This window comes from Microcaecilia unicolor, chromosome 9 (genome assembly GCF_901765095.1).
Source record: "Microcaecilia unicolor chromosome 9, aMicUni1.1, whole genome shotgun sequence".
Classification (NCBI taxonomy): Eukaryota; Metazoa; Chordata; class Amphibia; order Gymnophiona; family Siphonopidae; genus Microcaecilia; species Microcaecilia unicolor.
Window position 1 is genome coordinate 46,858,418 of NC_044039.1, and position 18,165 is coordinate 46,876,582.

The window sequence follows — 18,165 nt, forward strand, 5'->3', positions numbered from 1 at the left end:
AACAGATTTATTTTCTACTGAAAATAATCAACTTTGTATAAACTTGGTGACAAATACTGTGCTGCTTGCTATTTTGTATTTTGGTGGTGTACTGTTTGCCTGCATAATAAATTCGCACTTGCAAATATTTTTCTGACATGGCTTTAATGAACAAAAGCTACCATAAGAGGCAGACATGGTTGTATAATTAACATTATAATTTTATTTGTATTTGGGTAATTACTGAGAAAAAATGCTATTAAAAATTATATTACAAAGCATGAAGTTGACTTGGTTAACTTCTGCTGTATATCAACCAGTAGTAAATAATATTAATAAACAATATTAAGTGCATTTTTATAATATACCACTGCATTCTTCAAAACAGAAGGCGCAAGTTCCCACAAACCATCTAGGCACAGGTTTTAAAAAACCCCACTTTAAAATGCTCCCAGGTTTCAACCTAATACATGTTAAATGTGGGATATGAATGTCATAAATAAATAAATAATTGATTCTCATAACATGATGTCTGTTTTAGTGACCCATTACCAGAAGAAAATAAATTTTTGCAAGAATATAACATGTGCTAGGGTGTCCCTGTAACCAGCCCCTCCAACTGACCACTGATTAAGATTTATAACAAACTACTACTCTATCTATGAAAAATTATCCCGCTTTTATGCTTCCTCTGTGTACATGCTGCACAAGCTGGCATGTTTGAAAATATAAGTGAGATTAAATAAAAATGCTACCAACAATAAAGAAGGACAACATAGATGCAGCAGCTCATAGGTTTGCTTGCTTTTTTTTTTTTTTTTTTTTTGAGTATACAGGGATGACAGCTGCACGGGGAAGGGAAAACTCAGAACGACCTAATTGGTTTCAGCGTTTTGACGTCACTTCATCTCCTGTCTATTAAACCTCCTTGAGCAGGGGAAAGTAGGAAGGAGGTGCTTCTATATCCCAGTTATTGTTCCTTCCTCCTCTTGCTGCCTATTGGATGGCTTATCTGACCAATGGGCTGCAGGAAGAAGAGGGAGCTTCTGCAGTCTATTGGCTGGTTGTGTCTAATTGATGGGCTGTAGGGAGAGGAGGGAGCAACTGTAACCAAGAGATAGAGGTAGTTCATGTCTATAGCTACCAATGGAGAGGGGAAAAGCAGCAGATGGACACTGAGAAATGAAAAAAGAAAAGACAGAGGGGCTTTTATACCAAGCCACAGTAAAAAGTGCCCAGTGCTATCCCCAGTGCAGGTCTTTCCCATGTGTTAAGGCCACTTTTTTGCATGGTGGTAAAATGGTCTCGTTTCCCATTTTTCCTATTACTGGCCACACACTAATTACTCTATTAGTGAATTGCCACCATAATGTAGCAGAGGGAAGGCATCAATGTCAGTTGCAAGTAGCATATGGAAATCGCTGCTGGAGACCCTATGAAGAGCCAGATAAATGTTAAGATAAATGTGGGAGGGGGGAGAGATTTTGGATCTTTGTGCTGGGGAGGGGCAGCAGCAACTGGAAAAGAGAGAAATGGGTGTTTGTGTGTCAGGGGTAACAGGTTTAACAGCAGAAGGGAGACACTTGGGCATATATACAGGGAAAGAATGTAACAGGAGAAAGGTAGGTACCTGTATGGGAGGAGGGGGGGGGGGAGCAATGTGCTGTGGGAAGGATGTATATGTATTCAACTTTTCATTATATTTAGCAGGTTAAAAAAAATTCCATATAATCTGCGAAGTGGAAATTTACTAGTACCAAGCCATCCAGCCCAGAGGTGCGAATAATCATGTGATTAAAATTTGTATTTGTTGAGTACCCCTAATTTTTATTCATGTATTTATTACTGGTATTAAATAGATGATTCCCAGCCCTAAGGGTATCATCTCTTGAATTCCAGTAAGCAAACCATCTGTTGGAAGAACTTCGGAAACTCATAGGGCATATGCTCTTGGTTCAAAAAGAAGGCACCCAATGTAAGGTTTAGGTTTTTGGGTACCTGTTTTCTTTTTTTTTTCTACTACTGGCATGTACCTCCAAATCAATTCAATATTTGTAGGGAGAACTATGAAGTACTGGAGACCAAAGATGTCTGCCATCTTTTTGCAACCAAAGCAAAAAGTCATCAAAAAGGAGCCCTGAGTACTGGATGTTGACATCACTTCCAGCATGTTCATGGATCAGACAACCAGGGGTTGAGTGAAGCAGAGTCTACATGTGAAGACAAGGCTTGCCACACCCTGAATGGTGTGATTTGTCATGCTGTGGTAACTCAGAAAGTTTCCAGCAAGGCCCAGTCTCCAGTGCTACAGAGGAAATGGCACAACTGTCCCAAGATCTCACTTACAGATCAAGGAGACTGAAATTTTACTACAAATGCCATTAAATATGGTAATTTTCAGACATGTCAATTTAGATCCCTAACTCCAAAATGAGTAGCCTAGTGGTTAGAGCAGTATGTTTACAGCCATGGAAGCCAAAGTTCAAATCCCACTGCCAATCTTTGTGATTTTGGACAAGTCACTTGATCCTCTATTGCTTCAGGCACAAAATTAGATTGTAAAACCTCTGGGGACAGGAAACACTCATAGTACCTGAATGCACTTCACATTGAACTACTACTGAAAAGATGTGAACTAAATTCAAATAAAACTGGCCAACTGGTGACCTGAAAGGGAAACTCAAGGAAGCAAATGAAGAAAGCCACGCATCCCTGGGAGTAAGCAACAAAGCTACTATACTCTTTTGGATCCTTATGGGTACCTGTGACCTGAATTGGCCACTGTTGAAGACAGGATGCTGGGTTTGATGGACTTTAGGTCTGATCTAATATGACCTATGTTTTTATGAGTTAATTGAATCTCACTCACCTTGCCCGTAGAACTGACTCCTTTCCAGACGCAAAAATAGCACATAATCCAGGCCAGCAGGAGACACAGAGCCAGCTCCCATCTTACAGTACCCAGATTGTGAATGCCATCCGTGATTTTCAGGACTCGACGACTATAAATTTTAAGGACAAGATATTTAAGCCAATAGTAGTTTTGTATAAATACTGGAAAGTTCAATCAAGACATGGAATGTGGAAGCCAAAACATTCCAAGCATGCTGTCTCAAAATTTTGAAGATTATGTTATATTACGGTACTATGTAAGCCACATTGGGCCTGCAAATAGGTGAGAAAATGTGGGGTACAAATGTAACAAATAAATAAATACAATATATATTTTTATTTTATTTATTTATTTATTAATTTTACTAAGGAAAGCACTGTTTGAGCAGTTATCATGCTTGAAAGGCTTTTACAAATGAAGATGCTTAAATGAAGGATAATCAAAGTAAAATGTACATAAGTCTAGGGCTTAATTTCTAGGGAAATGACCTGGAACACAGTTCTGCCACTTCTTTTCAGACTCCAGAGCCAGAGTAGCAGGAGTGTTGTGTTCCAGCCTCTCCCTTCCAGGAAGTCTGCAGGGGAGAAGATGGGAGGAAGTGTGAACCTGGAGCTGAGCAGAGAACAAAACACAGATCAAATTCATGTTAAAAAAAAAAAAGATTATCCTGAATATTACAGAGAATTGATATTCAAACACTTGTCCCTTTATTTTAACTTGAAGGAGGAAAAAGATCTCATAAAACTGTGGCAAAAGACATTAAAAATAGATCACTACATGAGGGAACTATCTTGCACACAGTTAAAATAGTAATCATAAGTAAAAAAAAAAAAAAAAACCCAAATCCTCCATATTGTGAAAAGTGTCCAATATTCAATAAATCATCAAACATAAAAAACTTCCTTACAGGCTTATTTTCGAAAGAGAAGGACGCTCATCTTTCAACACAAATCGAGAGATGGGCGTCTTTCTCCCAGGGTCACCCAAATCGGCATAATCGAAAGCCGATTTTGGGTGTCCCCAACTGCTTTCCGTCACGGGGATGACCAAAATTCCTGGGGGCGTGTCAGAAGCGTAGCAAAGGCGGGTCTTGGGCGTACCTAACACATGGGTGTCCTCGACCCATAATGGAAAAAAAAAGCATCCCTGACGAGCACTTGGACGACTTTACTTGGTCATAAGCACATAAGCACCGCCACGCTGGGAAAAGACCAAAGGTCCATCAAGCCCAGCACTCTGTCTCCGACAGCGGCCAATCCAGGCCCCAAGAACCTGGCAAAAAACCCAAAATTTAATAATGATCAATGGACTTTTCCTTCAGGAATCTGTCCAGACTCCCTTTGAACTCAGCAAGGCCAGCTGCCGTCACTACCTTCTCTGGCAATGAGTTCCAGAGTCTAACTAAGCGCTGAGTAAAGAAAAACTTTCTCAGATTTGTTTTAAACCTACCACATTCTAATTTTATCTTGTGTCCCCTGGTTCTAGTATTGTTAGAAAGTGTAAACAAATGCTTCACATCTGTCCACTCTACCCCACTCATTATTTTGTAAACCTCTATCATATCACCCCTCAGCCGTCTTTTCTCCAGGCTAAAGAGTCCTAGCCGTCTTAACCTCTCCTCATAGGGTAGTCGTCCAATCCCTTTTATCATTTTTGTCGCCCTTCTCTGTACCTTCTCCAATTCCTTTATATCTTTCTCGAAATGAGGCAACCAGAACTGAACACAATACTCCAGGTGCGGTCGCACCATGGAGCGATATATCGGCATTATAACATCCTCATGCCTGTTTTCCATCCCTTTTCTAATAATACTCAACATTCTGTTCGCCTTCTTAGCCGCCGCAGCACATTGATCTGAAGATTTCAACGTCCTATCCACGATGACTCCCAGATCCTTTTCTTGGTTCATAACTCCTAAAGCGGAACCTTGCATAACATAGCTGTAATTCGGGTTCCTCCTTCCCACATGCGTCACTTTGCACATGTAAACGTTGAACTTCACCTGCCATTTGGACGCCCAATCCCCCAGTCTCATGAGGACTTCTTGTAATCTTTCACACTCCTCCTGTGACGAGACAACCCTGGATAACTTTGTGTCACCTGCGAATTTAATTACCTCGCTAGTTACTCCCATCTTGAGGTCATTTATAAATATGTTAAAAAGCAGCGGTCTCAGCACAGACCCCTGAGGGACCCCCACTAACTACCCTTCTCCATCGAGAATAATGACCATTCAACCCTACTCTCTGTTTCCTATCTTTTAACCAGCTCTTAATCCATAATAATACACTGCCTCCAATCCCATGACTCTCCAGTTTCCTTTGGAGTCTTTCATGAGGCACTTTGTCAAACGCCTTCTGAAAATCTAGATATACAATATCAACCGGCTCCCCTTTGTCCACATGTTTGTTCACCCCCTTTTTTTCTTATGACCAAGCCACAAAAAGGTGCCCTAAATAACCAGCCAGCTCATTTTCGAAAGTGATCGCCGGCCATCTTCCGACACAAATCGGGAGATGGCTGGCGATCTTGCAACGGCGGCCAAATCGGTATAATCGAAAGCTGCTATTTTGACACCATCACCGCTTTCCCGTCGCAAAGCCAGCGAAAGTTCAAGGGGGCGTGTTGGCAGCGACGCGAAGGCGGGACTTGGGCGGGCATGGGTGGGGTTATGAAATGGCTGGCTTTAGCCCATAATGGAAAAAAAAAGGCGGTGATGAAGAGCATTTGGCCGCTTTTACTTGGTCCCTTTTTTTCAGGTCCAAGCTTCAAAAAGGTGCCCAAACTGACCACATGACCACCGGAAGGAAGCGGAGATGACCTCCCTGTACTCCCCCAGTGGTCACTAACCCCCTCCCACCAAAAAAACCCCACTTTAAACACTTTTTTTTCCAGCCTGTATGCCAGCCTCAAATGCCGTACCCACCTCCATGACAGCAGAATATGTTCTGTCCTCCGACAGCCTTTTCCTGCTTGTGATATGGCTCTGGGGTGAGTGTGACACCTTTTCTGTTATTTGCACTGCAGAGTCACATCAGCAGTGCATTGTGGTGGGTGTAGGTATTGGTAGTTGGTAGGCTCTACTCCCCTGGTGCTTTCCCCCTGCTTACTGGGTCAGAGTGTGCCCTGTTTTGTTTCCTGTTGTAGTCCATGCGGTAGTGGCCATTTTTGTAAGCCAGTTTTAGTTCCCTTTCCTGTGTTAGCCACGTTAGAGAATGTAGTTTTTACCCTGAATGGTGCTGAAAGAGGGCATTGTATACCATTGTGCCAGCTCTGACCTACTGCTCATCTTAGTACCAGGGGACTCTTTGCCAGTGGGGCACAACCTCTGATCTGCAGTTAACTGTGAGTAAACGTGCTTATTCAAATAAAGGACTTTTTCAAAGAGATTAGTCTTCAGGTGTCAACTGGTGTGCCAAAGTTATACAGCAGCAATAAGTCCTAGAGGCTGTATGCAGGTCCCTGGAGCAGTTTTAGTGGGTGCAGTACATTTGTGGGTAGTGGGTTTTGGGGGGGGGGGTTGGGGGGCTCAGCTCCCAAAGTAAGGGAGCTATGCATGTGGGAGCTTTTCTGAAGTCCACCGCAGTGACCCTTAGGAAGCCCGGTTGGTATCCTGGTATGTCAGGGGGGCCAGTGCACTAAAAATGCTGGCTCCTCCCATGGCCAAATGTCATGAATTTGGCCGGGGTTTGAGATGGCCGACATAACTTTCCATTGTCGCTAAAAACGAAGCCGGCCATCTCCAACCCCGGCCAAATCCAAGGTGTTTGGCTGGCCGGAACCGTATTATCGAAACAAAAGATGGCCGGCCATCTTTTTTGAAAATACGGGTCTGGCCAGCTGTTTGCGGCACCGGCAAAATACATCACTGGCCATGTATTTCGCCAGCGCCATTCGATTATTCCCCTCCAGATGACCACCGGAGGGAATCGGGGATGACCTCCCCTTACTCCCGCAGAGGTCACTAATCCCCTCCCACCCTCAAAAAAATTTTTTTGCCTCTATGCCAGCCTCAAATAGCATACCCAGCTCCCTGACAGCAGTATGCAGGTCCCTGGAGCAGTTTTAGTGGGTGCAGTGCACTTCAAGCAGGCGGACCCAGGCCCATCCCCCCCTACCTGTTACACTTGTGGTGGTAAATGTGAGCCCTTCAAAACCTACCAGAAACCCACTGTACCCCCCTAGATGCCTACAAATGCTGGCTCCTCCCACGACCAAATGGCTTGGATTTGGTCATTTCTGAGATGGGCGTCCTTAGTTTCCATTATCGCCGAAAATCAGAAACGACCAAGTCTAAGGACGACCATCTCTAGGAACGACCTAAATGTCAAAATTTGGGCATCCCTAAACGTATTATTGAAACGAAAGATGGACGTCCATCTTGTTTCAATAATATGGGTTTCCCCGCCCCTTCGCCATGATGTCCTGCGAGGATGTCCGCAGGAAAACTTGGGCGCCCCTTTCGATTATCCCCCTCCACGTGTTTTGGTTTTCATTACAAGTTTTTACTGAAGCTTAAAAAGTAAATTTAACCAAAACTGTGCTAGGGAAAATAGGTCCCTATTTTTTAGTGCAGCAGTTACCCGGCGGTAATCAGGTAGCGTGGGAGCCCTTACTGCTATCTCGGTGGGTGGCGATAAGTGCTCCCCCACTCACATGGCCACGCGGCAAGTGAAATCTTAGCGTATGGCCATGTCTTTTTTTGGCCTTTTTACCTGCTGTGGTGAAAAGAACCTCAGCGCATGGCACAAACGGCCCCTGTTGTTAGAGCAGGGCCCTTTTTACCATCGCTTTGTAAAAGGGCCTCTTACATATACCCTTTTATGCTTCCATTTAGGTGCACCAATATGGGATTATGCTAATGTTTTATATTGGAATCCAGGTGTTCAGGTGCTGTTATAGAAAGGCACTCCCTGTGCAGAACTGGTACGCTTAAAACGGGGGTACCCACTTATTGAAACGCCTGCTTATAAAATGCACCTGATTTATTTATTTAGGATTTATTAACTGTTTTTATGAGATTGCATATACTAATTTTTTTTAGCATGTGGATTAGAGCGTGCTAAAGTGCTACTTTCCACAGGATCTCTGAGCACATCCTATGGTATGCCATTTTAAGCTATGTCAGATGTGTGTTAGCACCTAATGCAGCACAATAATATAACCCCTATATAAAAAAAGGACCAAAATAGGCACTGTAATGCTGAATTAACCTAAGTGAAAAAAAGAAAACACAGGAGAGGAAAACCAAAGTACACTTGCACAGGAGCAGAGAACAAAAGCACAAGGAGCCTTCAGGATTAGGGGGTGTCAACTCAAATTTATTGGACAGACCTGACACAGACTGTGTTTTGGCAAAACTGCTTGCATCAGGGGTCTTTCAATGGCTCACAATGTTCCAAAAATCAAAGAGACAGTGCTCAATTTGAAGACGCTGAAAGACACTGGAAAATTCCACAAGTACAACTGGATACTTAATATTCAACAAAATCCCATTAATAGCCAGCTGGGAGCTGGCATTTTCCAGTGTCTTCCAGCATTTTCTGATTGAGCATTGTCTCTTTGCATTTTTGTGACATTGTGAAATATTTCAAGACCCCTGATGCAGACAGTTTTGCCGAAACATGGACCATGTCGGGTCTGTCCAATACATTTGAGTTGATACCACCAATCTTGAAGGCTCCTTGTGCTTTTCTTCTCTGCATTAATATAGGTGCCCTGTTATCAAATTACCCTCCACAAGGGGCCTATATACAAAGCATTTTCCCCATAGATACAAAATGATAAAATCCCTACAACACATCACACCAACAATTTACTCATTGGTCATTTGGGGAGTAATTTTATAAAGAGGCTTCTAACATTTAGGCACCAAGAAAACACTGGTATATACATACCTATGTGTGCACATATGTGCATAAATGCCAATATTCCAGCTACGTGCTACAGTGCCGTAGCGAGGGCTAATTGCACCCGGGGCGGGTCGCCGCTGCGCACCCCCCCCCCGGGTGCAGCACGGCGTGACCTCCCCCCTCTGCGGCGCACCCCCCCGGACCGCATTCTTACCTGCGGGAGGGCCGATCTGCCCCGAGTGCACGTCACTCGGAGCTGCGTCGGCCCCGCTGGTTCCCTGCTCTCTCTGCCCCGGAACAGGAAGTAACCTGTTCCGGGGCAGAGAGAGCAGGGAACCAGCGGGGCCAGCACCCCCCGAGCGTGTGCACCCGGGGCGGACCGCTCCTCCTGCCCCCCCTTCCTATGCCACTGACGTGCTATTCTATAACATGGCACCTAAATACAATGGTGCATAGTATCAAAGTGGGCATACACATGGGTGGAGACTGGGCAGAATGAGGGAGGAGCACATGGTTACATGTGTAAAATATAGAATACTATCATTTACGTGTGTTTTTTAAGCAATTTAGGAGTGAACATTTAGACAAGCTCTATGGCTGGTGTCAGTCATTGTTCCTGAATTATACATATATATTTGTCTGCTTTCCTCTGTGGAATAGGCTCCATATAGGCATAACAATAAGCACCCCTTTATAGTTTATTTGCATTTACTATACTGCCTTTACTGACTGGCAAGTCAAAGAGGTGTGAAGACTAAGTAAAAAGTGTAGAAAAGAAAAAAAACAGTTATAAATAGGAAAGATCTTAATACAAAATCATTTTCATTCTAATAAAACAAGACAGCAGAGTGACCAAAAAACAACAGAGCAAGAGAAGGTTTGTCAGTGAACGCATCAGCTGTCAGACATTCCATAAACCTGCCCCAACAACCAGGCTTTAACAACAGCCTGGAATTTCTTAAAAGATAGTTCATTATGAATGGTCAATGGTAAGGTGTTCCAGGTGGATGGAGCAACAAGGTAAAAAGCACAGTTCCTGGTAGATTCCAGTTAGAAAAGTGCTAGTTTCAGCAAAACCTGTCTATGGCTATTAAGGGGCCATTTCACTAAGCTGCAGTAAAAAGTAGAACCAAATTATCATCAGCAGATATAATTAGATCCAGGGTGTGTCTTGCTTGATGAGTAGGGAAATTATTCCATTGTCAAAGACCTTGTTTAGACAGCAAAGAGAGAAAGTAGGATACTTGCAGATGAACAGGAGTATCAACATGTATATTAAGGTTCCCTAAGATTAAAAGATTAGAGTAACTTACAGAAGTATCTGCAAGTGTTTGAAAACAGCATTCTCAAAGTCCTGATGTGAGGGAGAGAGGACAATAAAAGAGGAAGAGAATGAAAGAGATAGGGAGAAGAATACTGACCATCATGGAGATAATTATATAAGGAGTCACCTGAAGATAGACGGTAAATACGCATGTAAATGCTAGTATTGTAGTCATTTATACATTATGTGAACACATATGCACAAAAATAACAATAATCCAGCTACATGTTATTCTGTGAGTATGGGTGGTGGTGTCCGTGTTCTGCAAATTTCAAAGATAAGTATTGAGATTTATACTATTTGTAAGAATTTTATATTGAAGATTTCATACTAAAAGTTAAAACAGACTGACCGATGAAGAGGCAGGCAAGTTATGGGCTTGCAGGCTCATATGAAACGAGTCGCCGCTGAGGACTGTCAGAGGAAAAGATCAAGCTAAGACTTAAACAAGTGAAGTATTGTGCCATATGGAACTGTGCCTGGACAAACTACATATACTGCTGGGTAATATTACAATTCTGTAACTACGTGCATTTCTTCAATTGTGCATGCTTTGCAGCTATGTATTCAGATGGGCAGAATTTGGTCACCTACTTTCCTTTAGAGAATAGGCTCTAAGTAGATTCCCTCTAGGTACCTACATAAATGGAAATGGGACTTGATATACTGCCTTTCTGAGGTTTTTGCAACTGCATTCAAAGCAGTTTACATATATTCAGGTACTTATTTTGTACCAGGGGCAATGGAAGGTTAGGTGACTTGCCCAGAGTCACAAGGAGCTGCAGTGGGAATTGAACTCAGTTCCCCAGGATCAAAATCCACTGCACTAACCACTAGGCTACTCCTCCACTCCAGGTGCCACTTCATAGAATTGCCCTTCATGTGTTTCATTTCAATATGGCCCATTGGAGATTGGTGATTTGTTAACAAGCTTTATGTGAATGTGTTTTGGTGAGTGACTCACAGATATCTAAAAACTATTTCTATGCATCCATTCAATATATGTTCACAGGGGGATTCTATAAATGATGCTTAAAATTGAATTCACAAATTTGGGCCTGTGTCCAATTTGCACATGCAATTTAATTGAGTAATAAGTCTATTAGTGCCAATAATTGGGCACTAACAAGCAATTATTGGCATTAATTGGTAACAATTTGTATTTATGCGTGCATTTTGTTAAGCGCTATTCTGCAAAGATGCTCATGCAAATCCTGTAGCGTGCAACTGAAAAGGGGCATGGCCATGGGAGGGGCAGGTCAGGGGTGTTCACTTAAAATGTGTGCACCATCATAGAATTTGATAGATCCACATCTAATTTAGGCACAGGGATTTACACCAGGGCTCAGCTGGTGTAAATCCTCACACCTAAAAGTTGGGTGCAGATCTTGGCACTATGTGCTACTCTATAATAAACAGTGTGTACTAATTTTAGCATCAATCATATATTAATAACAATAATTACAAATAAAATAACACCAGCTACCAAAATTAATAAATATTATAAAATGTGAACTGTGCTCAGTTCACCAGTGTAATTACATGCCAAAATCATGAGTGAATACTGGACTTGGAACCATCATTGCACATTTGTATTTATATATATGGTCACATCACAAATGGAATGAAAGTATAACAAAACCAAGTGGATCCATCGACTGAATTTTTGTGTGCTATGAATGACGTGTACATACATACATTCGTTTGAACTTGGCGTTTTGTGATGGTTGCTACCGCACACTGTTATGTTTGAGCCTGCAGGGAAGTTCCTCCTCGTAAGTGGCTGCCAACTTTTTTTCTTGTTACTTGTTTTGTATCATATATATTTCTTATTATTTATTATGTAAATAATTTTGGATATAATAAATTTGAGATAAGTATAGTTTTGAAAAGATGTTAGTTCAAGGTTTATTCTAGGTGTTTTCCTCCTGATGAAGCTTAAAGAGAAACCAGATCTGTGTTGAGGAAATTTGGTTGTTTATAATGTGCTATAATGGAAGTAAAAACCAGACTAGTGAGGGTACAGTGCTAAGATCTTTTCCACATAATTTGATAGTTGCAAGTGTACCACGGTTTCAGTTATCTTTGAATGGAAACATAAGTTGGATTTAGGTCGATAATATGATGGCAGGGTAGAATCTAAAGGCTTTTTAAGTACTGCTATTGCTGATTTCCACAGTTTGTGGATATGTTTTAATAGTTAACAGACTTGTATGTTCATCTGTTACAATATCTCATCTGGATACAGATAAGTGACTTTGATTCAGCACATCATTAATGAATTGTTAGCTAATTTAATGTAATCTAATCTAATCATTATACAGGTGTATATTTTCGTATATTTTCTGCTACTTGGTTTTGTTATACCTTCATTCCAGTTGACATATGATCACGTCAACTGGAATGAAGGTATAACAAAACCAAGTAGCAGAAAATATACACCTGTATAATAATTAGATTAAATTAGCTAACAATCCATTAATGATGTGCTGAATCAAAGTCACTTATCTGTATCCAGATGAGATATTGTAACAGATGAACATGCAAGTCTGTTAACTATTAAAACATAACCACAAACTGTGGAAATCAGCAATAGCAGTACTTAAAAAGCCTTCATTAGATTCTACCCTGCCATCATATTATCAACCTATGTCCAACTTAAGTTTCCATTCAAAGACTATATATATATATATATATATATATATATATATATATATATATATATAGTCACATATCAACTGGAACGAAGGTATACCAAAACCAAGTAGCAGTAGCAATGATGGATCCAAGTTGAGTATTTACTCATGATTTTGGCATGTAATTACACTGGTAAACTGAGCACATTTCACAACATTTTAGAATATTTATTAATTTTGGTAGCGGTGTTATTTGTAATTATTGTTATTAATACATGATTGATGCTATAATTAGTACATATTTTAGTAATCATTGGTAGCATCTTAGTTTATTAATTTCCCCTGGAATTAGTTTATGTTATTCGATACACAGAGCACTGTTTATAGAATAGCGCTCAGTGCGCACTTTGTTTTCAGTGCACAAATTTGGGTGCCATTTACTGATGCACATGCTCTTTTCTAATTCTGATCAGAGAAATTATGCCAGACAAGAATTTGAGGACAGCATACATACTCCCAGAACTCGGTGACTGGTGATGTGCCATTCACGACATCCGTCCAGTTCCTTGTAGCATCTATACAGTTCTCTGTGGAACATGAAAACAGGAATTCTGCATCACTGAGAACTGCACACATGAGTGTTCCCCCCCCCCCCCCCATTCAGGAGGACTAACACTAAAATATCACATTATCAAACCAAAATTATGAAAGAAAGCCTCTTTTTAAGAACTAATGCAGGCAATATACAACCTGTCACAGACAGTATTATTTTAAATGCTGACTCTGCATGCACTGAATTATACTTGGATATTGACCGCTGATATTCAAAAGCATTTAACCAGCCAGGACAGGCACCTGGCCGGTTAAATGCCCTCAAACCGGCTATTCACTGATATTCAGCAGGGGCTATTCCCCACTGAATATTGCCGGTTAGTGTTATATTGTGTTATAACCAGCTATCTGACGATTTTTAATGTGGGTTTGCTGGCCATTTTTGGCCGCATTTATAGGTAGTATATCTTCGGCCAGTTTGAAATTAACCAGCCAGCGCCAAATATCATCGTGGTTAGTTAAGTTCAAACCAGTCAAAAATAAACCAGGTCACTGGAAATGGCCTGGCATTGAATATCCAGCATTAGTACCGACCGCGGGAGTTAGCAGGGCTAATTCCCACGGTCTGAATATTGGCCTCTGAGTGCCTGCCCAAATCTAGGTCATCAGTGGCTCCAGGAAGTTATCTAAGCACTGCAGACATTCAGTGCAGTATCCGGACAGCTATCCAGGCAAATAAGGACAGCTATGTATGTATGCGGGCCTGCTTGTCCAGATAGCTATCCAGATGCCAGTACTGAATATCAACAGTGCCTGGAAAACTTCTGGGCCTGCTTCTGCCTCACCTCTGGACTGCCCTGGCACTAATCGGATAGTGTTTTGGTAGTCACACATACTGGCTCGTATTCAATTTGAGTTAACCAGCTGGGAACGGCTGCCGACCAGTCATTTTCAGGGGCACTAAACCAGTTATTTTCACTAACAATGACCAGTTAATGCCAGTGCATGCCAGCTATGTGGGGCGCTCCAGGGGCAGAGTTCAGTTAGTTTGAGATTTTCAGAGCTAACCAGCAAGTGTTAGCGCATAGATAAAACTGTATAAATAGCTGTCCTATCTTTATGCCCTAACACATGGCCAGTTAGCTCTGAATATCGATTTAACTGGGCATGCGCTAGTCAGCTTAAAAAAGTAAAATACTGTATTGTAAAATTGGATTCTTACAACAAATTACTTTCTTATGCATTATTCTTTTGTTATGTATCCTATACTATTTATTGTAAGCCACATTGAACTCAAACGTGTTTGGGATAATGCGGGATATAAACATCACAAATAAATAAATAATAAATAAATAAAAATGGATATTCAATGCCAATGGTTGGGTACAGCCCAGCATTGAATGTCCAGATTTAATGCCAGTGGAAGACATTAACAGCACTGCCCGCCACCAGCTGAATATCAGGGAGGAGGGGATGATATTCAGTGGCATTTCCTAGTTCAGTATCACTGAAAAAGTGGAGGAGTGGCCTAGTGGTTAGGGTGGTGGACTTTGGTCCTGGGGAACTAAGGACCTGAGTTCAATTCCCACTTCAGGCACAGGCAGCTCCTTGTGACTCTGGGCAAGTCACTTAACCCTCCATTGCCCCATGTAAGCCGCATTGAGCCTGCCATGAGTGGGAAAGCACGGGATACAAATGTAACAAAAAATAAAATAAAAATATAGGGAGCCGATCAGTGGGGGATAATTGAACAAAAGCTGTTGCAGCCTGATTAGCTCCTGCCAAGTATCATTTTTAAAGAAGTTTTACCTATTAGTTGATTAAACATATGATGATAAATTTTCAATAGTTCAACCAACTGCAAAAGTAGACATGTGTTTTTAAGCCTGCACAAAATGAGATTTTTAAATTTAAGGGGGTAATATTCAGATGGCGGGAGGTAGTCGGGCTGCCTCCCACAGTCGGTGGTCAGCCCAGATGCTGGGCTGTTCCCGGTGACCGGTATTAAATATTCATATGTTTTTTGGCCGATTTAAATTTAACCAGCCAAGACAATATTTATTGCTGGCTGGTTAAGTTTAAACTGGCCAAAGATAGGCCTGATATTTTGGCAGCCTAATTAGGCCACCAAACTTAGCTGGTGAAGTGCTGAATATTAGCAGACAGCTAGTTATATCACACAATATAACCAGATATCTGCTAAGTGCTAACTGGCAATTTTCAGTGGGAAATAATCAGTGATCTCCTGCTGAATACTGCCGGATAGCAGGTTAAGTGCCATTTAAGAGCCAGGATCTATTCCTGGCCAGTTAAATGGTTTTAAATATCGGAGGTAGGTACTCATCTACATTGTGCTTGAATATGAGGTCGTTATTTGGCTAAAGGTGTATGCATATAGATACTTTTCAAAGCAATGGCATAGATTTAGAACATTAGCAGCATGTCTACAACTTGGTAGTCCTTTGTAAATGAAATGTACCCATACAGTTGCCAAACACACCTCCAAACCACTCTCCACCCTTCCTGAATGCCTCTAGAGTATGCACATTATGAAAATTCATGGCTACTTCTATGTAGCTTAAATTCCACTTTTGCGGGTCTGACTTATTTGGATGGGGTACTATTTTATCCACATTAAAGGTGCCTAAGTATTTAAAAAGATACCCCTATAGCAGTTCTTCTCATTCTTTTTCCAATATAGTAAACATAGGGGTTCATTTTCGAAAGAGAAAATATTTAAAAAGTGGCATGAACTAGCAAATGGACATTGTTCTCACCAAAATGTCCAAATCAGTATTTTCAAAACCCATTTTCCAGATATTTTTCTATGCTGTTGGTCTGCAGTGCGTCCAAATCTCAAGGGGGTATGTCAGGAGCATGTTAAGGGTGGAATTTGGGCATTCTTAAGACTTGAATGTTTTTCAGCCATGATGGAACAAAATGAAAATGTCCAGGACTAAAACTAAGATGTTTTGGTCCAGACTTGTTTTAAGAATGACTAAGCCACAAAAAAGTGTTCCAAATGACCACTGAGGGAATGAAAGAATGACCCCCCCCCTTGCTCTCCAATGGTCGCTGACACCTCCACTCCCAAAGATGTGAAAGAAGCAATACATACTAGCCTCTATGACAGCCTCAGATGTTACACTTGTGGTGGAAAGTGTGAGCCCTCCAAAATTCATCAAAAACTTACAGTACACACATATAGGTGACACCTGCATCCTTAAGGGCTATTGTAGTGGTGTACAGTTGGGTACAGTAGGTTTTGGAGGGCTCATTATACAATATAGGGGAACAATGGTGAGATGAGTTCCTGGGAGCTTTTAGGTGAAGTCCACTTCAGTGCCGCTTAGGGTGCCCCACTGCTCTGCAGGTATGTCTGTGTGGCTAGCCTACTAAGAATGCTGGCTCCTCCTACATCCCAGTAGCTGGATTTTGTGCATTTTTTCACTTGGATGTGTGTTTTTTAAAAATGGACCAAAAAGATAAGCACACAAAGCACAAAAATGTGTAGCAAGTGACCATTTTTGTGAAAAAAAGATAGATGTTTTGCTTTTTTTGAAAATCACTATATTCGCTATTCGGATTCTGGACGTTTGGAGCAAAACATCCAAAGTCAGACGTAGACGTTATATCGAAAATGCCCCTCTATGTAACATAGTAAATGATGGCAGATAAAGACCTGAATGGTCCCATCCAGTCTGCCCAACACTCACATTCATTATCCACTCATGATTAAACCGATAATCTACTAGTATTACTAACTAACATTTTACTCACTAAGGGCTCCTTTTACAAAGCTGCACTATCATCAGTGGTGTGCTGAATGCGAAGAAGCACAAGGGAATAGAATGGGCTTCTTCAAATTTAGCATACCGCTAATTGGTAGCACAGTTTTGTAAAAGGATCCCTAAGTTTCACTTTAAGATGTCTTCCCTTCCTCCACTGAGATACACAGCATCCACACTCATAGCATATGATTTGAATGTGGTATATAAATACACATACATGATTCTGATCTATCCTTGTCATTTTCAGGGTATAGACCATAAAAGTCTACTCTGCATTGGCCCTACTTCTCAACTATTGGAATTGCTGGTGAAGCCCACTCCAGCCCATCCTGATCTATCTTTTGCCATATATGGGACACAGACTGTAGAAGTCTGTCTGGCACTGACTTTACTTCCCCACTGCTGGAGCTGCCTTCTAAGCATCGTCCCTGCCCATCATAAATGAATTTATAGCTGTTGATGTGTTAAGTTTTCTTCTGATACTATCCTCTTTCTATTTAGGAATCCTTTGTGTCTATCCCATACCTTTTTGAATTCCATTACTGTTTTTTGTCTCCACAACTTCTACCGGGAGGACCCCAAATGATGATGGAAACAAAAACATTCCTATTGCTTTTATAAAATTGGATTGAAATAGCCAACATAAACATCCTGTTATAAAGTTACTCATAAGTACATACGTATTGCCATACTGCGACAGACCGAAGGTCCATCAAGCCCAGCATCCCGTTTCCAACAGTGGCCAATCCAAGTTACAAGTACCTGGCAAGATCTCAAAACAGTACTATACATTTTATGCTGCTTATCCTAGAAATAAGCAGTGGATTTTCCCCAAGACCATTTTAATAATGGCTTATGGACTTTTCTTTTAGGAATCTATCCAAACCTTTTTTAAACCCTGCTAAGCTAACTGCTTTTACTACATTCTCTGGCAACGAATTCCAGAGTTTAATTACACATTGAGTGAAGAAATATGTTCTCCAATTCATTTTAAATTTACTACTTTGTAGCTACGTTACGTGCCCCCTAATCCTAGTATTTTTGGAAAGAGTAAACAAGCAATTCACATCTACCCTTGTCAGATATGGTGAGTTCCTGTGCCGAGCAGTGTGCTGCTGGGTGTGAAAAGACACTGACC

At 41.3% G+C, this 18,165-nt stretch overlaps 1 protein-coding gene across 3 annotated transcripts in view; it reads right to left on the reverse strand.

Annotated features, from left to right (window-relative positions):
- Nucleotides 1–18,165, reverse strand: part of LOC115477581 (sodium- and chloride-dependent betaine transporter-like) — a 107,716-nt gene that overhangs the window by 42,989 nt on the left and 46,562 nt on the right. For all 3 annotated transcript variants that reach the window (XR_003943350.1, XM_030214554.1, XM_030214555.1), the window contains exons 6-7: nt 13,199–13,271; nt 2,849–2,981 (exon numbers count right to left, since the gene is read on the reverse strand). Coding sequence is in view for 2 of the 3 variants with exons in the window: in XM_030214554.1 (XP_030070414.1) it covers nt 2,849–2,981; nt 13,199–13,271 (206 nt within the window). In the remaining variant the exon portion in view is untranslated. The remainder of the gene's footprint in view (nt 1–2,848; nt 2,982–13,198; nt 13,272–18,165) is intronic.